The sequence below is a fragment of the Haliotis cracherodii genome, unplaced genomic scaffold (assembly GCF_022045235.1).
Source record: "Haliotis cracherodii isolate W230 unplaced genomic scaffold, xgHalCrac1.p SCAF_11, whole genome shotgun sequence".
Lineage (NCBI taxonomy): Eukaryota > Metazoa > Mollusca > Gastropoda > Lepetellida > Haliotidae > Haliotis > Haliotis cracherodii.
The window spans coordinates 24,028,160-24,049,255 of record NW_027266266.1 but is presented as its reverse complement, the minus strand read 5'-3'; the positions used below and the strand labels follow the sequence as shown (position 1 = coordinate 24,049,255).

Here is a 21,096-nt window from a genome sequence, read left to right as displayed (position 1 = left end):
AATTAAAGTAAATTAGGGCTTATTCAAACTGAGAAAGTTCCCAATAACAAAGTGGTATAGGTAAATTTCAAAACCAAGACAATCGTTAAACATTTCTCATCGTGCATTTGCATTGATTTCATGTAACGATACATCTGCATTCGGAATAAACAAGTTTTAATTTTGACACCAGACAGATTTATTTCATAGATTATTTTTGCAGTTTTTATTAATGTTTGTTTTTTCAAAACGATCTCTACCCGTAGGTACCCAGTACCTCATGCTTCTAAGGGCTGAATATAACAGTGAACGGTCAAGCTGCAGATAGGACACGGCCGATTGCGTCCGCTCATCCCGATAACGTGGTACCTTGCTTAAAGTTACTGGTTTGCCTGGTCCAGACTCGAACGTTTACACGTCATCAGCCAAGTCACCGAGCCTGACCACCTGCCGTGTATAACTACACTGTAGTGGGAATTATTCTACCGTGTCCATACTGGGCCAATGTTCATCATAAGACGTGATGTAGATCAGAAATTGATAGGGTTGTATTCCTACATACTTGTTTGAAAGGTTTAAGAATGAGAATAGTTTTACGCCGCTTTTAGAAATTCGTCAGCCATAGTTTTACCCATATTTATCATTTCCTTTTTAAAATGATTTGAACATTTTAAATTCTTTAAACGTATCCAAGTATAAACTACAACGCCAAACAACCAACAGTCTCGACCATCCACCGAAACTGATTCCATTTGGCGCAAAAGGACAAATTAGCAGTGAAAATTATATGAATGGATAGCTGACAATCAGTGACGCCACAAAAAGTCATTAATATTTTACATAAATATCCCAACAATTCATAAATGACAAAATATCGTTTAAAAATTATGTTTCATTATGTATTTATTCAATAGAATTAAATCAAAGATTTAAAAAATAGGTTGTATTAGGACACAGAAAATACGTTGCATAACATGACCTCTGGAAATAAAGAAACTGTAACAATTTCATGCAGAAATTTACTACAAACAAGAAACGTTTTAGAGACGTTTCCTGCTACACATCACGGTGCTCTGTTCAAGAGGAACCCAAAATTCTAAAGAATCCTCATTTCACCAAGTCAACGAAGCAGTAAAAGTCAGGCAACTTCAAACAGCCATGAGTCCACTGAAGACAAATAAATACTAACATCTAAATGATTCTGTTAATGGTTGTTGACAAGCGCCATGAAAAATATGTACACAGCTCACAACCTTTCTACCCTTCGAGGTATTCAAGTCCGAATTCGACTCCATCCAAACACAGAGTCACCTTCAAACTCTGTACCAAGGTCATTGATTATTCAAGCGTTTCAATACCGGCTACGTGGAATCCGTCTGCCTTGGAAATTGATCAGGGGTCGCCACTGAATTATGTATACATGTTGTTAAAAGGATTTGATGTAGTTTGGACGTTCTTTTGAAGCTATTCACATAAAGCTCGTCTGTCCGCTATGAAAACTGATGGCATCAATATTCAAGATGCAGATGTCGTCTTTATCAAAGGTTTCACTTTAATATTGCATTCCGCGGTTTCATACACCTCTAAGGAGACTTTAAAATTCACATTCGCTTTGTCGTAACGAATGCTTGTCAAGACAGCGTGGTTGCATTTGGTTCCCGATGAAAAGACGTTGAGCGCTTGAGAGTCTTTGATGAACAGCGTATTCATCGAATGGAAGACAATGAAGGACCATGCGATTCCGAAACACCACCCCATTAGGATATAACGTTCTACACATCTCGAACAAAGCTGAATAATACAAAGATCATATACAAGGCTGGGAATCCGGGTCGAACCATCTTTGAGTTTCTGCACGAGTTTTATCGTGTCGTTTCTGATCTTCACGTTCTTGTGACCTAGCTTGGCAAACGTCCCATCCCATGACTGCTCTCAGAATCATCAGAAGGACCACACTGTATCTGTTGATTAAACCACGCGAGGCGAGTGGTCCCGTTTCATGAAAACAATTTAGAAGCACTGATCAGGCGAATATTTCACTTGCTTTCATGTCTGTGAATTGTGACAAGAATGGACAGAAGATTGCGAGGGCAGTTCCCATAATTCCAAGCATGTAGCTCCAGCCAATCAGACACTGGCCTGAGTAGTAGGCGGAAGACATGTTGCCGCAGTACTCGCGGAAGGATTTGGACCCCAATCCAAGTGGGTAGATGAGGAGCCCCGCTATCATAATCAACACTGCAACAGAAAAAAAGAACGCAATTAAACCAGTGAAATGATAGACTTCCTCAAAGATAACATATACGTGAAAGTTGGGGATAAGAAGTAGGCACCCCCATGGGCACCAATTGTGCCCCCTTCTTGCTGATCTGTTTCTTTCTGCTGGCGGGTCATCCTCACACTGGAAAATAAAATCACGGACTGAAGTCCCGAAGTTTAACTTTACCTTCAGGTATATCGATGATCTGATATCGTTCAATAATGGTCAAATAGTCGATTCCCTAAGGTATATCGATGATCTGATATCGTTCAATAATGGTCAAATAGTCGATTCCCTAGCAATTAAAGATACCAGTGAAACCACCCCATCTGGTTCATGTTTAGATATATATATATATATGCATACAGATTCAAAGAGACAAGAATCCACAAGGTTTTATGACAAACGAGATGACTTAAACTTTCCAATAGTCAACTACATGTATCACTTCAAGTCGAGCGTTATTCCAGAAGCTCAAGCCTCTGGTTACATTTGACAACTTATGAAATATAATCGAGCATGCTTTTTCTGAAAAGATTTCTTGTACGACTCTTGCTCAAAAGTTATTTGATCAGCGTTACAACATTCAAGGACTTCATAACGCTGTTAAGACGTTCTATGGTTCACATAGGGAGGACATTTTCCAAATGTTATAAATCACAAATTATGTCCGTTGCAATTCCCTATTCCAATACGCTCTCTTGTTTGTTCTTCAATGTGAACACATTACTTGCCTTTGCATGTGTTTGTGACTGGTGCCACCGGTGTGGCAGGATACGCTTAATTGTTGGTGAACACCTAGTAAAATCACTATTTGACAGTTATTCATAAACATAATCGCATGATATAGTCGACATCGTACAATGAACTGCTTTTAGCAAACATTTCTTATGATTATGGAAAGGGTTATTGTCGCTTTTGTTAACACTAGACCGGTACTAAGTTTACTATGGGGACATAGAGGGGAAACGAATATGAGACCAACTATTAAGATGTACAGTCATATGCATGCTCTTTTTGTATTACTTTTCTTCAAAAGCGTCCACTGATTTTAAGAAAATCTGCATCGTACCTGATTGGGAAAAAAGGATTAATTACGAGTATTTAGATGTTATAATTACAGTAAACTACGGTTATAACGAACACGCTTATAACGAACTGACGGTTATAAAAAACTTACTTTTTTGGTCCCAACTATTTGCTGTAGTTATGCTGTATATATGCTTATAACAAACTACGGTTATAACGAACTAAAATTAGTTGTCCCTTTTAGTTCGTTATAGCCGTAGTTTACTGTAAATGAATAAGTTCAACACCATTCAAATTATATCACGTCATTTCAGCTTAATGTTGGAGGCATTGGCAGTAATTCCATCAGCTCATGTCAGATTAGTGTGATCTCTATATTTGCTGCTTTACACCGCAGTCAACAATATAACAACGACATGCAAAACAAGTGGATGATATTATGAACAACATCCCACAGTCGGAGTACGATGACACTCAATTAATCAAGTCACCGAGCCTGACCACGCGATATCTTGCTCGCCGTGTTGAGGACCGAATCTAAACTATGCCCCAATCTGACTGATGCTATATTCACCATAACAAGAAGTTCCGAGACAACAAGTAGCTCTTCCCAAGTTTCGTCTCTCTCAAGTAGCGTATTTGTGACCGTGTCCAAGTATGAGGAACAACCCAATGAAGATGTTCATCACTTTGATAAATCCCGAGAGATCGGGCTATGTGCTGACAAACCAAGGGTAGTAATCGAGGTTAACCAGAGATTCGAACCAAGCATTAATTCATCTTTACAAACAAGAGACGCATGTCCGAACAACAATCACGGTGTTTCGTGTCCTACTGGATTAGACGTGACGCGCCAAAGTTAGTCAGTAATATCTTCCTTATCCTTTAGGGGGCACGGGTGGCCCAGTCGTCTAAAGCGCCGCGATTCGCTGTGCAGAGTCGCGTCCCTTGGGCACGCCAGAAACCAATGATTGTGGGTTCAAATCCCGGTTCGCCCCGATTATGTTTCTAGGTTAGGGTTCGAATCCCGGTTCGCCCCGATTATGTTTCTAGGTTTGTCAGCACCATACCCGTGCTCGTGGGTTTCACCGAAGTGGTAAACGTCTGAGAACTGCATCACTTCGGGCTTTCCTCCCACGCCGTGATATAACTGGAATACTGTTAAAAGAGGCGTTAAACCCAACTCACTCACTCACTCACTCCTTATCCTTTATCCTTTATCTAGATGTGCCAGAAACCTATGATTGCGGGTTCGAATCCTGGTTCGCCCTGATTATGTTTCTAGTTTTGTCAGCACCATAAACGCGACTTTCACCAAAGTGGTAAACGCCTAAGACCTGCATCACTTCGGGCTTTCCTCCGACATCAAGCTGACACGCCGAGATGTAACTGGAATAGTGTTAAAATCGCTCACTCAATCCCTATCCTTCAAATCTGGATCCCTGACACGTCCGCTCGACGTCAAAATGTTTCAGACGTAAAATGTCGATGTTACGCCTAAATCTAATCGCTAGCACTAATTTGATGAAATACGTAATGCAACATGAGAGGAGCAGGCGCTGGTCAATACGATACGTCTGTTCATTAATCCGTTGAGGAGTTTCGGACCGACAACAGACAGAAGGTCCCCCACCACCACCCCGAGCAATGCCATACTTTATTACACCTCAGATGCCAACCAGACGTGAAGCCGAATAATCAAATCAAATTAATCAGCTGATCCGGAGACCCACATCGCGACTCCAGACAAGAGTGTACTTGATATACAATATATCAGTCTGACAGAGATGTTCGAGAGAACTGTTCAATTTTCCGGCTTATCAACGCTGCCAATACAATCCAAATCCGATTCCAGAAGTAATTGTTTTCGTGTCTTGTGTCTGGCTGAAATCTAACCTGGATGGATGGCGCGTCCATAGTGTTCGTTTACTTACTGTACCATTGTCAGGTAGCATCTTCAATAATTGCCACCATATAACGGCATGCATGGTAACAAACGTTTACGGGATTGGAGCGTTGGGAAGGCACCAACAGATTTAATTTGAGCTGAACTAACGCCAATGCAGTACGCCCGGTTCAAGCATGTGTTTCTTTAATCAGTATATAACTTACGGATATTAGTGAGTGATTTGAGTTTAACGCCGTTTTAACAGTATTCCGGTTATATCACGGCGTGTCAGCTTAGTGTGGGAGGAAAGCCCGATGTGATGCAGGTCTCAGACGTTTACCACTTCGGTGAAACCCACGAGCACGGATATGTTAGTCGGTCCCGTTAGTCCCCTCTTACGACAAGCATGGCCACCTTTTACGGAAAACATGGGTTGCTGAAGACCTATTCTACCCCGGATCTTCACATGTCGGCGTCAGGCAGTGAAACTAGTACCTTTTAACGTCTTTTGGTATGACGCGGTAGGGTACCCACCACCGTCCATCCGCTCTCCGCGCAGACGCTCTGTCCACAAGACCACGGAGGCGTACGGTGTCAAGACATGCGGACATGTTCGTCTGTCTGGTCACGCGAGGTCCAGGTTGCCCACAAAAGTAAATCTCTAAATCCAATTGCCGGCATTTCCCGCCTTAAAATGTCTGGAATGCCGCCTAAACAATGCTCTCTCTTATTTACCCACTATAATTACAGCAGTCATGACGATGTAACATCAGAGAAATTACCAGGGTTACACTTGAGTGTCTTACAGCTACCCTTCAGGGTAATCGACCCAGAACCAGGCGTGACAAGTCAATGCTTTGACCACTAAGCTACATCGAAACCAGTACAGTACAACACGAGTTAGTATAACAATATTTCGAGATTGGTTCCTATTCGATCAGTAAGGGCTTTGTATGCCGTGTATTCCGACCATATGGTTCTAACACCAAGCCCATACGTGCAAAGCCTTAGTAATAAGTGTTCAATGAAGTGAACCAGGGATTAGAGCCTATCAACAGATCTCAAAGGCGATTGTTGATTGCTCATCCGTCAATTAATTCAGATATCTCATCAATGAAAATTAGACTCTCATCCTATACGAAAGGTCACGACACAGAGAGAATGCCTCCAATAGCATCCCAAACATGTCTGATTGATGAAGTGATGTTTCCATTCATCTGGCAACTTCCCTGTGGGTCCATTCGATCGCTGGAGTCCCTAAAGCTACGGAACTCATTACGTTGATAAACCACAGCTTCATGGTCCAAACTGCAAGCTGGAAGGTCACAATTCAATAGTGTTTGGACAGGTTCAGGTCCTCGGAGCCGGGTAGCTGGGAGATTACGACAGCTCATATCGACAGCAGGTTTTCATTATGTAAGTGCTGCCATTTTGCCAATCCCTCGAGAACCATAAGCTGGCACATGGTTTAATTCGCCATGGATCGGCTGTCAATTCCGTCCCCGCGCCAACGCGCGGCGAGTATGGTGTTGTCCAGAAACAACGAGCAACACTCAAGCCTGTTGGCGTATCACTTGGAAGTGACAACCGATCTTGTATTCCAATGTGAGAATTGAATTCGGAATAAATATCTTATAAGCTATTAGATGTAAAAGCCAGAATTAATAATCGTTTCCTGAAAGCCGATGGTAAACCAAGCATCCAAAACGCAGCTGCTCTGGAAAAAAACATCGACCATAAACATGTTAAATCCCCGAGCCGACCCACTGATCAATGTGGAATTAAAAAAACAACGAAACAGTAGAATGTCATGTTTTAAATCTGATTCAGGCTCATCAGAAAAGTGGTTATTTTTCTGTAATTTTAAACGCCAAACACAATTTAATTCAATCGGTATTTTTTTTTTCTGTTATCTTTTTAGGAAATCACGACTCGACAATCAGAGCAGATGGATTACATCAAAAGCATTCGCGACGCCAGTCAAAAGCTGGGTTCTGTCTAGTCTGCATAACTGTGTTGCAAATGGCAACACTCTGCAATTAAACTAATGCCACACAGAGACCTACTAAAACAATAACGATCATGTACAAACTTAATATCAAAGAACAGACGAAATCTGTTAAATACAACCTTTCACACATGACTGAACATAGCAGTTGTTACAGGCCAAAGTAAACAATGCGCATGCGCGTGAAAGGGAATCGCCATGACATCAACATTTGAATCGGCTTGTATCATATTTTGTCGCTGCATTTTGCATCCGGTATAACATTAAATGCCGTGAAAGGAAACCACTGCATTTGTGGTGATATCATCAATTTATAACTCCGCTAATTGTCCTTTCATCGATTGACATTTACATCCTGTCAAACGCAACAATACCCACGGCATTAAGCCAGTGTCATTATGTTCAAACGAAAACAGTCATAAAAGTGAAACTTGAGAATGCAGAACGCTAACGGTAAATCTAATACCTTTGTTTGGTGCATAAAAACTTTTCGTGTTCCTCAACAACACTTACTCCGATTTCCCGAACCACTCCAACCTTAATGGAAGAAAAGTACTATACAAAACGAATTTGCTGAATTTGAAAAATCACGAAACGCCATCGGACGTCGTGAGAACGGGTTGTATAAACCGAGCAACATCGGAATGAGGAACTTACAAATACATCTGGTCAGAGTGTCGAACATGGCCAAACATTGAAATCCAAATCAACAATAGACTAAAGGTCATGTGAAATGATATGTGATGAAAATCAAGTTAGGTGATGCACGTATTGCAAAACTGCAACCCCCATATTCACGCCTTGCCACCATCCCCACCAACCACCTCCCCCCCCCCCGCCCCCCCCTACCCTTTCCCTTTTACGCTGTTTCGTTGGAAAATCGAGACTGGTTATTCTCTAGCATTGACGTTGTATATTTGACCTTGTACGTAACTGACCCGTGTCTCGAACTGATCCTGTACAGGAGACATAGATTATATGACACACCTACACCTGTGATTTCTTAAAAACGCTTCCTTCAAAAACAAAGCTCAGTGACATCGGTCATATTCTGACATGACCTTAACGCACGCCAGCTGACGTGTTTACTGATAGTCCTAGGAATGTGATGTCAGGAAGAGCTGTCTTTCCTTGCCTAAAGTATCCGACAAGATTTCTGCCCTCATAGAACAAGGACAAGAATGCCTATTGATCTGGTCGCTTTAAACAGAAACTTCTGACTTTTAATTCATTATTCAAATTATGGTATCGGAGACATTTGATAGTACATACTTCAGCCATCAGACGAAATGTCCCCGATGCAACGGAGATGAGAAACATTAATTATGAACGTGTTCGTAATTACACACTAGCCATGTCACATGACATTATTTAGGAGGAATAATCAACAATGAAATCAAATATTTGACTCCAAGCTTTGAAAAACACCATATGGAAATTAACAATTGAACGACCAGCTGGCCGCGTGTCATCAACGCGCATGTGCTTTTTGTTTGCTTGGCAAAATTTACGTGCAACGGAAATGAATCATATGAAATTTCAAATAGAATTAGGACTTGATTTATATTTAATTTGGCATATGGTGGGAAATGTACGTCGGTTGAAAATATGAACCGTATACAGCAGCCTAAGAAATATGTAAACCTTTGTTTGAGAGAGAGAGGGGAGGGGCGCGAGAGGGGGGGGGGGGGGGGCGAGAGAAAGAGAGAGAGAGAGAACGGACTGGTCGGCATTAGGAGAATAAAACGGTCTGCTCGGCATTAGGGGAATAACACGGTCTACTCGGCATAAGAGGAATAATACGGACTGTGGTCGGCATTAGGGGAATAAAACGGACTGGTCGGCATTAGGGGAATAACACGGTCTACTCGGCATTAGAGGAATAATACGGACTGTGGTCGGCATTAGGGGAATAAAACGGACTGGTCGGCATTAGGGGAATAAAACGGTCTGCTTGGCATTAGGGAAATAAAACGGACTAGTCTACATTAGGGGAATAAAACGGACTGCTCGGCATTAGAGGAATAAAACGGACTGGTCGGCACCAGGGGAATAAAACGGACTGTCGGCATTAGGGGAATAAATCGGACTGGTCGGCATTAGGGGAATAAAACGGACTGGTCGGCATTAGGGGAATAAAACAGACTGTCGGCATTAGTGGAATAAAACGGACTGGTCGGCATTAGGGGAATAAAACGGACTGGTCGGCATTAGGGGAATAAAACGGACTGGTCGGCATTAGGGGAATAAAACGGACTGGTCGGCATCAGGGGAATAAAACGGACTGGTCGGCATTAGAGGAATAAAACGGACTGGTCGGCATTAGAGGAATAAAACGACTGGTCGGCATCAGGGGAATAAAACGGACTGCTCGGCATTAGAGGAATAAAACGGACTGGTCGGCATCAGGGGAATAAAACGGACTGGTCGGCATTAGGGTTAATGTACTTTGTCTAAACTAGCCATGGTGTCTGAATGGACTAGTGGACGAGGTGAAATGGGGTTTAACGCAGCCTTCAAGATTATTGCACCTATATTGCGACATGCTTGCACGTACATGTGTGGGAGAGAGGTTTCTGGATCGTCCTGCAAGCATAACCCTCAAGAAAAGTCGTGACCAAATGTGCACTGCGAGTTCAATGAGACGCAAAAGAATATGGCAGATGGGATCAGCAAAACCAATTCAGATATGACATTAACGTTTGACTCATGAATATGTATAATTATTCATATACACTATTGATATTCAAACTGTCTCCACTCAGCCACAATGCTGAAAGCAAAAGGCTTCCCACAATCTATGTATTATATGTAAGGTGAGGTGAAATGGCGTTAAACGTCGCGTCCAAGATAGATTATTGCAATTATATAGCGACGTGTGTGTGTGTGTGTGTGTGTGTGTGTGTGATGCCGACTTATAGTGCTAGCCCACAGAGATACCATGCCGCAGTTTAACATGAATACCCCACTCAGACTCTTTTGGTATGGCGCGGCCGGGGATGGATCCTCGGACCTTCTGCTCTCCGGGCGGACGCTCTACCACTAGACCACGGAGGCGGTCTATTTAAAGTTACGTATACTGTCAGTACAGTGGTCACATGCCTACGTTATTGTAGTGACATATATAGTTGGAGAATTCACATGGTGCTCACATTATCAACCACTGGTTGGCGTCAGTTGTCTTATGTCCATGTTTAGAGGGTTGAATCGTGACCTGTCCTCATCCGGGGGTCGAACCCCGACCTTCCGCTCCCCGGGCGGACGCTCTACCACTAGACCACGGAGGCGGTCTCTTTACATTAGGTATACTGTCAGTACAGTGTTCACATGCCTGGATCCGGACCTTCACAAAGTATCACTGATATCCCCAAGGACACACAACTTCATGGCCTAGTCACTCCCGACGGACAGTTGCACTTAGAACGATGTTGATGAAGACAGAGAAGACCTGGATGTGAGGCGATGGGCTAGCCTAGTGGTTAAAGCGTTCGCTCGTCACACCGAAGACCCGAATTTGATTCCCCACATGGGTACATTGTGTGAAGCCCATTACTGGTGTCCCCAACCGTGATATTGCTGGAATATTGCTAAATATGGCGTAAAACCAAACTCACTCACTCACTCATTTGTGAGTATTAGATTCTTTATTCTCTCAGTGCAAGGTGAGGTACAAATACCAGAATTTATGAATGTATTGTTTAATAAATGTTCGGGAAAATCGCAATGAAGAAATAAAGACATTCCAAAGTCATCTGTCTTCGTTGATATTGCATCTTCAAATGATATGGAACAGTATTGTCCGGATAAACGGGGCTTCAGTGTATGCGTGTAAATCTGGTGCGAGTATCAGTGACTCTTGTTTTACGCCGCGTTAAGCAGTATCATTGAGGGGCACACCAAGAACAGGTTCCAAGCGTTGGATGAGGACAAGTCACGACTCATCCCTTTAAACATGGACAGAAGACAACTACCGCCAACCAGTGGTTGATAATGTGAGCACCATGTGAATTCTCCAACTTCGGGATAGCCCACTATATATGTCACTACACTAGGCGTCTTTATTCCTACGGACAATTAATGTTTGCTTGTTTGTTGTTCAACGCCGCGCTCGACACCTTTCCAGCAACATGACGGCGGTCGAGTTTGGACCAGATAATCCAGAGATTGACATCATGAGCATCGATCTCTGATATTGGGTATTATTTTTAAAACGAGCCGCGGGTGGCCCAGTGGACCAAGTTACATATATTTGCGCCCTTTCGCTACCAAAATCAGCAGGTAGTAGGTTCGAATCCTAAATTCTCCAGATTATTACCATTGGTTTGTCTGCACCATACTGCTTGTTGACTCACCAAAGTGATAAACGCCCAAGACCTGCATCACTTCGGGCTTTCTTCCACATCAAGCAGGACCGCCTCAGTGGTCTGGTGGTTGAGCGTACGCCCGGAGAGCGGATGTTCCGGGGTTCGATACCCGGCCGCGTCATACCAAAAGACGTTAAAAGATGGTACTTGATGTTACCCTGCCTGGTGCTCGGCATTAAGGGTTTTAAACAATAACCGGTCGGCTCGGAGTCAGTACACTGTATCTGGGTGGGGTTTTCATGTTAAGCTGCGACATTGTATCTCAGTGGGCTAGCACTAAAAAAACGACATTAGTCTGGTCTAGCACAAGCACACACACGCACACACATGCGCGCGACGCTATTATCTTAAACCCGTTAAACCCTATTTCACCACACCTTATCTCCACATCAAGCTGACACACAGTGACAAAACAGTTCAAAGCGGCGTTAACCCAACCTAGTCACATAATCATTCTCTTTCATGATAGAATACGGTTCCTTTATACGGTTTCTTAACATCAAAAGAATCGATTTTTCATGTATCGTATCGCGACTTCACTATCACAATACCTATCTATCCTTCCGCTATTGCTGAATAAAGTCCCTGAAAAAAATTTAATTCCGTGACAGTAAGTTTAATTGTATGTAAATTTAAACAACCATTTCACATCCACAATCCCGCAACTTTTTCCCATCAGGCGCCATTATTGTTAGTCAGCGATGGCGAGAAAACATCTATTAGTCGTTTGCACGTGAATTATATAACTACACGAGCACGATCTGCATACAAATAGCTCATTTGACCTCGACGCAGACCCATGGAACAATTACTAATATTTTATCGATGCAAATAACATAATTCAGCGAAGACACATCAACGAGAAATAATAACCATTGTCGCCTAATTCTGCTAATTTGAACCTTTAGCCGCGCAATCAAAGAATGGAGACATGGTAAATTAGTTATTATGTATGGCAGCCTTTCGGGGCTATGTTTACACCGGATTGTTCGCTATTCGGAGAATCCGCGTCTCGAACAATGATGCAAATACAAGGTCGGACTCGCAGTGTAATCGAAGCCGCTGTAACAGCAGCCCAATTGGAATGCAACTTTACATCCAACTGGTATGGATCTCATCACCGACGTGGTGATGAAGAGAGAAAAGCTATGAAATCGGAATAAAACGCAATGAGACGAAAAAATTGGCGATTAAATGTCATTGATTTCCGTTGTGCATACCGGCACATTAACTCGTGAGTTGACGAGTTCAATAGGAATGATTATAAATGAGCCTAAAAACGGCCGTTCCTTCCTGGGAATTTAACATTTTTTGTGTGTGTGTTAGGGAAATCAACGTGTTTCAGTGGAATCCGGTTAACCTTTAACAAAGTTTCCCATGATGCTATCGAGAACGAGTAGCTAATTGTATTATATGTTGAATTTGTTTCAAAACTTTTTGAGATCGTGTGGACATTTGTGGAATGGGATGAGATGCCATGAGTGTCAACGGGATAATGTCGTTTGAATTAATCGGATAACAATTGGCAGTCGTATCTTTAAACGCAGTAGAAATGAGCTGTCGAAGTGTCGCTTCTGAAATCCGGTTTGAAACTAAGTGTCTGATGAACAAAAACATGAAAAACACCCCAGGGGCACACCAAGTCAAGGACATGTCTGAGTTATTTTTTTAATCCAGTTTCGAATCTTTAAAAAAATGGTGTTTTGGATTTTCACCTTTGCTGCTGCATATAGGATTACTAGTATCTACTGAAGGTGATCTGCTGTTGGGTGGACAAATCCATAATAGGAGTCTAGGTGGGGGTTGGGGGTTGTTCTACATGTATGTATGCCACTTATATAAATGTTAATACAACAACAAAATTGCCTCCCGTGTGGCAAGAAAATAATCAGTTTTTTAGTGCTAAAAAGGGGTGGTGGGGTAGCCTAGTGGTCAAAGCGTTAGCTTCACACGCCGGAGAGCCGGGTTCGATTTTCCACATGGGTATTACGTGTGAAGCCCATTTCTGGTGTCTCCCGCCATGATATTGCTGGAATGTTGCTAAAAGCGGTGTAAATCTAAACTAACTCAACTGGCATGTTTGTGTCAGTGCCTAATTTCATTACTCACACATTCATTACTGTGAAAAATAAATAAACCAGCTTGAAAAGTTCCCTTACGGATTATTGGTAATATCTGCACCAACTGGTATATCAAATATCCCTGGATGAGGTGCCCCTTTAAGGCTGTTTCAGTTATCGAAAACAGGCAGATTTAAGCTTTCCGCGAAGCATGCTCTTGTCATCTGGAGACTTTTTTGAAGACCTCTTTAATACAAATGGTGTGTTGTATACTTCGGGGAATGCTTACAAATGTGAATTAATGGTGATTTTTATATACAGACTTTACGTCTAACGTGTCTGGGTCCATTTTGAAAATGCCTGGCTTGTCTCGGAAATGGACGGTTCGATTGAGCGTTGATCAGATTACGGCATTAATATACTCCCATAACTCACCTAAACCGATCTCAAGCTACAAGTGATGGACAATATGTGACAAAAAGACGCTGTCTCCATGGCAACGCTGCTTACCTTTACTGCATTACACTTATTCCCCGTGGATCAATTTGTAACTGTCGCGGGGAATCGCTTGTCTTACATGTCAGTGTAGTCCCTGCGTCAGGAAACAACTTAACGCCTGTACGATGTGGCTTCGACTTACAATCGGCGTTATCACTCGCAGGTAATAGACAGGGCGGACACAACATGGGCTGTTGTACATGCAATCGGTTTAAAGGTAGCCATCGAGCGATACGCATAGGCTGGAAGACCTAAAATAACACGTGACATTCATACTCACAATGAATGGGGCTATAATGTGACCCACCAGGACAACAGGGTTCAAGGTTACAATTGTGCTGTAACGTCATAAAGACGTCTGACGTCAACTTACTTCCGTAAAAGTCGTCACTAATCACACGATCAAAAATCGTTTGTAATGTAATAAAAACAATATTTCAAAACCTGTCTACTGTCTACTTTTAAATAATCAGACATTATGTCTGAAAATTGCATGTTAGGGGGGAGGGTGGGGGGTGGTTAAGATGCAATTTGATAAATTAATATTATGTGAGAGAGATCCCAGAGGTTCGATCCCCGGCCGCGTCATACCAGAAGATCTTAAAGATGGTATTTCTTGTGACCCTGCCAGCCGCTCGGCATTAGGGGAATAAAACGGACAGGTCGGCATTAGGAGAATAAAACGGTCTGCTCAGCATTAGGGGGATAAAACGGACTGCTCGGCATTAGAGGAATAAAACGGACTGCTCGGTATCAGAGGAATAAAACGGACTGCTCGGCATTAGAGGAATAAAACGGTCTGCTCCGCATTAGGGGAATACAACGGACTGCTCGGCATTAGAGGAATAAAACGATCTGCTCCGCATTAGGGGAATAAAACGGACTGCTCGGCATTAGAGGAATAAAATGGTCTGCTCCGCATTAGGGGAATAAAACGGACAGGTCGGCATTAGAGGAATAAAACGGTCTGCGCTGCATAAGAGGAATAAAACAGACTGCTCGGCATTAGAGGAATATAACGGACTGCTCGGTATTAGAGGAATAAAACGGACTGATCGGCATTAGGAGAATAAAACGGTCTGCTCGGCATTAGGGGAATAAAACGGACTGCTCGGCATTAGATGAATTAAACGGACTGCTCGGCATTAGAGGAATAAAACGGTCTGCTCGGCATTAGAGGAATAAAACGGACTGCTCGGCATTAGAGGAATATAACGGTCTGCTCCGCATTAGGGGAATACAACGGACTGCTCGGCATTAGAGGAATAATACGGACTGATCGGCATTAGGGGAATAAAACGGACTGATCGGCATTAGGGGAATAGAACGGACTGGTCGGCATAAGAGGAATAGAACGAACTGGTCGGCATTGGGGAAATAAAACGGACTGCTCGGCATTAGGGGAATAAAACGATCTGCTCCGCATTAGGGGAATAAAACGGACTGCTCGGCATTAGAGGAATAAAACGGACTGCTCGGTATCAGAGGAATAAAACGGACTGCTCGGCATTAGAGGAATAAAACGGTCTGCTCCGCATTAGGGGAATACAACGGACTGCTCGGCATTAGAGGAATAAAACGATCTGCTCCGCATTAGGGGAATAAAACGGACTGCTCGGCATTAGAGGAATAAAATGGTCTGCTCTGCATTAGGGGAATAAAACGGACAGGTCGGCATTAGAGGAATAAAACGGTCTGCGCTGCATAAGAGGAATAAAACAGACTGCTCGGCATTAGAGGAATATAACGGACTGCTCGGTATTAGAGGAATAAAACGGACTGATCGGCATTAGGAGAATAAAACGGTCTGCTCGGCATTAGGGGAATAAAACGGACTGCTCGGCATTAGATGAATTAAACGGACTGCTCGGCATTAGAGGAATAAAACGGTCTGCTCGGCATTAGAGGAATATAACGGTCTGCTCCGCATTAGGGGAATACAACGGACTGCTCGGCATTAGAGGAATAATACGGACTGATCGGCATTAGGGGAATAAAACGGACTGATCGGCATTAGGGGAATAGAACGGACTGGTCGGCATAAGAGGAATAGAACGGACTGGTCGGCATTGGGGAAATAAAACGGACTGCTCGGCATTAGGGGAATAAAACGATCTGCTCCGCATTAGGGGAATAAAACGGACTGCTCGGCATTAGAGGAATAAAACGGACTGCTCGGTATCAGAGGAATAAAACGGACTGCTCGGCATTAGAGGAATAAAACGGTCTGCTCCGCATTAGGGGAATACAACGGACTGCTCGGCATTAGAGGAATAAAACGATCTGCTCCGCATTAGGGGAATAAAACGGACTGGTCGGCATAAGAGGAATAGAACGGACTGGTCGGCATTAGGGAATAAAGAGACAGGCTTGAGTTAACATTCTCGTTTTCTTAATCAACATCACTTGTACACACCCCACCCACACTCCTCCTTCCCTACATCTCTGGATCAGGATATGAATCACCATCTGCGAAAATCATTGGAAGGAATCGCGATCTTCGGGGAAATTTGTAATCAATCATTCTATGCATGTACGTGGACATATTAGAATGCGCGTTCTTGCCATCCATTTCCGAACTTGGAAACATAGTTCCTCCTACCAGGGCTACCACCCACATTCGTGGGATTACAAGTAGCCGAGGAACCCTGTAAACGATCCCCATCAGTCACACGGTACTTGGGCCACGCTGGAGGCAATAGGTTTGAACACTGCCGGTACTTGGCGAAACTGATATGGCATGACGAGCTAACATGTCATTGAACGGCGTTAAATAGACGAACAGTGTACATTTTATTGTATTGACCTCGGGACAAGGGTTTAAAACGACATTTGGAAAGCCCTTTTCAGCTCTCTGTTCCCTGGGGTCATGTCACGTGAGTTTGACATACAATAGAACCCCGTTAATACGGACGGTACCGTTTTCAGTTACATCGTCCGGATTAGCCAATTTCGGGATAACTTTGGGGAGAGAGAGACAGACAGACAGACAGACAGAGAGACAGAGAGAGAGAGAGAGCAGTCTGAAGTTAACAGACTTAACCAACTTTTCATTGCACACAACAGTGTATTGTTACGTTACAATATTACAAACAATCGACATACTCAATTCGAATACTGTGTGAGCTACTTTATCAATTCTTCAGCCATGTCATAGGTTTCCATGAGTTTGTCTTCAACTTGTTCATTATGGACAATTGAAACCGGTTGTCTTTTTCGCGACAAGCCGTCATTTAAACTATACTGTACACCATTTGGAATATTGAAATATGGATAATATTTGTGTGCTCAAAAATGACGTTTATCTCAAAGTACTGATATCTCGGATGAAGCAACGCATTCTGGGTAATCGGAGTCCATGAATGCATAAGGGGCACGGGTGGCCCAGTCGTCTATGGCGCCGCGATTCGCTGTGCAGAGTTGCGGCCCTTGAGCACGTCAGAAACCTATGATTGTGGGTTCGAATCCCGGTTCGACCCGGTTATGATTCTAGCTTTGTCAGTACCATACCCGTGCTCGTGGGTTTCACCGAAGTGGTAAACGTCTGAGACCTGCATCACTACTGGCTTTCCTCCCACATTAAGCTGACACGCCGTGATATAAATGGAATACTGTTAAAAGCGATGTTAAACCCAACTCACTCACTCACTCACCCCATGAATGCATAACAGTCTTTAGGTTGGGCTCAAGGGATTTAGCATCGTATTTCCTGACAATGATGATTTGTATACGATTCATAATAAGCAGTTATTAAGCCGTCCCCGATTATCCGGTGTATTATATCCTCATTATGTTACGATAATAGAATGGAGATATAATAGACTGGCTGATCGAGGCTGCTATTTAGACTTTCGAAAGAATCACTATAGAGTGCCACCATGACTAAACATGATTGGTAAGTAAAGCACCAGATCCGTCCAATTAACGTTTGTCCTCAGTCCCGTGGCTAGTAATACATTCAACTGGCTAGGAAAATGTTTAAAGACGACAAGCTTGTTTATTTCACAGAACACCGTATAAAAAACGTTTTGAGTGACGACAATGTATTGGACAATGATCTTTAGTCCATAAAGTGTTCTGTACACTAGTGTGCGTGTATACGTCTCTGCGAATACCAGATCGAGCAAACGATACAGTACGAGGCATGCCAATGGGGGCTTGTAAGAACTTACGACAGAGGGGCAGGGGTGTCCAGTCGTCTTAGATGCTGCAATTCACTGTGGAGTGTAGGATCCCTTAGGGTTTCAATCCCAGATTCGCTCCGACGTTTCTAGGTTTGCCAGCACCATACCCGTGCTCGTGGGTTTCACCAAAGTTGTAAAAAATCTGAGACCTGCATCACTTCGGGCTTTCCTCCCATACATGACATTAAGCTGACACGCCGTGATATAACTGTAATACTGTTACAAGCGGCGTTAAACCCAACTCACTCACTCACTCACTACTTCTATAGAGAAACCCCGTTAGTCTGGAAACCCGTTACTCTGGACAATAACTACATAATAAAAGCACATAACTACATAACATGTAGGACATAATATTAATAATAACAACTATAACAATAATAATAATAATAATAATTAAAAAAAATAATGAGTATGACATAATAATAACAAGGACATGACTACGTCCCAATGATTCGCTTTTCAAGAAATTACAAAATTTCTGTATAATCCAAAATATCATGTCGATTCAGTGCAATATAATCATTATTTATCGAATGAAATGCACGTATGAATGAGTGACTTGAAGTGGTAGTATTAAGCATTATTACTGCCTGTAAATAATCGCGCCGGGGTCAGAAAATCCAGAAGCGATTTACACCATCAGGACAGGATGACACGCGGCCTAGTCACAGGGTCCCCCTTAGTTGCCATGACAGCAGCTGGGTTCTGGGGACCCAGAACATCCGCGATTAATACATTTATGTAATTACTTACATTCAACAACTCCAGTATATGTAGCTATATACTGTCACGTGCCCTGTCGATACATCGCGGTTCCCGTCGACATTGAAATTCCACAAATTCCACTTTCATATTTCAGTGGATATTAATTTTCATTTAAATTCCGTTGTACAATTCTGAATAACATATAGCCATGAAAAACAATTATTCATTATTTATATCTCTGACGTTTAATCTGTAATATCAGACATATTGATTTCAGAACGATGCTTGCATCGTTACAGCCAGAGAAACGACTTCGTGCAACAGGTACCAGCAGAATTAACCAACCAGCTTGGAAGAAGCAGTTTTGTTCCTAACAACCCTGATTCATATTTGAACAATTCCGATATGTGTCGTCACGTAAGTACATATATATACAAAATATGACAGCGTATCTCACCTGCTACCGTTTGCGTGTAACCTGCAAGTCTTGTTGGTTTCTTTCTGTAATCGGCTGGAATGATCGCCACACATATTGCAATAAATGCGCCGAGACACAGAAGTCCACAACCCCCTCCATACAACACACACGAGGCCTGCCACGCCCCAGAGGGAATGCTCCCCAGGTTGAAATTACCCCCATAGGCGAGACAGGTCTCCCGAGAGTAGGCGAAGCGGGTGTTGCCGAAGCAGTAGCTGATCAGCCCAAAGGAGTGCGTGTAGTCCAAGTGGATGAACCAGAATGGTTGAAGGAAGCTGAATGTGCAGGTACCCGCAACTAAAACTGACAGTAGAGCCCATATCATCAAAATTGGCGACGGCATTGCTCCATCGCCGTCTGGTGTCTCCGTAGTGGACGTTTAAAGTCGATCATGGAAGTGGTCGCCTCTTAATCGTCGTTGATCACATTTTGGAAGTTTTCCAGTCACGTCAGTTCGATTTGGTTGTTTAGAGACCACTGGGTACACAACGGGTCAGGTGTCGATCAAACTAGGTGTTAAGTACATGCGTCTAAACTATCCCGAAAGTGGTGAATGAGAGGCAACGCTCATAGCCCAAGTTCTGCACGTGAGTGTCTCTCACTAAAGTCATTAGAAATAGCGTTCAAACGGTTCATTAGCGGAAACAGCCTTCTGGTCTCTGAAACCCGGGGTTAGTGCACAACCAACTGACGGGCGTCTTCCAAGCATGTTCAAGGCAAGTCTGCACCTCTCGAGCAGACGACAACTTCCTGGCGTTATCACACGGAAATCAAGAACAATCATTATTGTGCGAGCATCTCCCAGAATCAATACGGGACCTATGGCCTATTCGGCGTCATTTGCAGGTACCGCTGAGCCTCCATCGCGCTCGGACAGCCGACCGCCAACCAGCCAGCGCGTGCACAGAGAGAGAGGAGCACGCGCTACTTGGCAGACGTCTCTTGGCGGAGGAGAAGGGCGGGAGGGTCGCTTGTGTGGAAATCAATTACCGAATGTCTTATATTTCCCCTGACCTGGGGGTATGGATTTACCATATGGTGCCAAGTCAGGCCGTGACCAATCGGGGTATTGGTTTAGTGGTGAGGGTTTTGAGAGGGATAAATTCACTAAACGTAGCCGCCTCAGTTGTTGTAGAATTGGAGATGGTGTTTATACAACAGCAGATGAAAAAGCCTGAGTCTGGGTGTACCAGGGCTTATCGGTGTTTGGTAAACGTTAGAGTGATTTTGTGGATCTTTGAAACACGTATACGGTAAATCAGGTGATGATGTGTGATGTGGTACTTAAGAAAGACAAACGAATTGTTAAAGCGGATTCTGTAGGGGAAAACACACTCACTATCACACACACACACACTCACTAACACACATGCACCTCCCCCTACACACATACATAACCCCACACACACCACACACACACGCACCTCACGCATTCACCTTCCAACATACACATCCACACACCACACACTCATTTCTCTTTAGAACGCACACACAGAACACATGCACCTCCCCCCACACACAAAAACATACCCCTCTCCACACGCACATATACACGCACCTCACACATTCACCTTCCAACACACACATGCACACACCACATACTTATTTCTCTTTTGCACGCACACACACATACACACACA

The 21,096-nt window shown here is 43.2% G+C and overlaps 1 protein-coding gene across 1 annotated transcript; it reads right to left on the bottom strand.

Moving 5' to 3' along the window:
* Nucleotides 1–910: 910 nt before the first annotated feature.
* Nucleotides 911–20,335, bottom strand: LOC139455618 (LHFPL tetraspan subfamily member 7 protein-like). Its single transcript, XM_071237173.1, has 2 exons — nucleotides 19,436–20,335; nucleotides 911–2,217 (listed from the first exon to the last, which is right to left on the bottom strand). Exons 1-2 carry the CDS (start codon nucleotides 19,797–19,799, stop codon nucleotides 2,003–2,005), a joined length of 579 nt encoding a protein of 192 aa, XP_071093274.1. The 5' UTR covers nucleotides 19,800–20,335; the 3' UTR covers nucleotides 911–2,002.
* Between the last annotated feature and the right edge of the window lie 761 nt (nucleotides 20,336–21,096).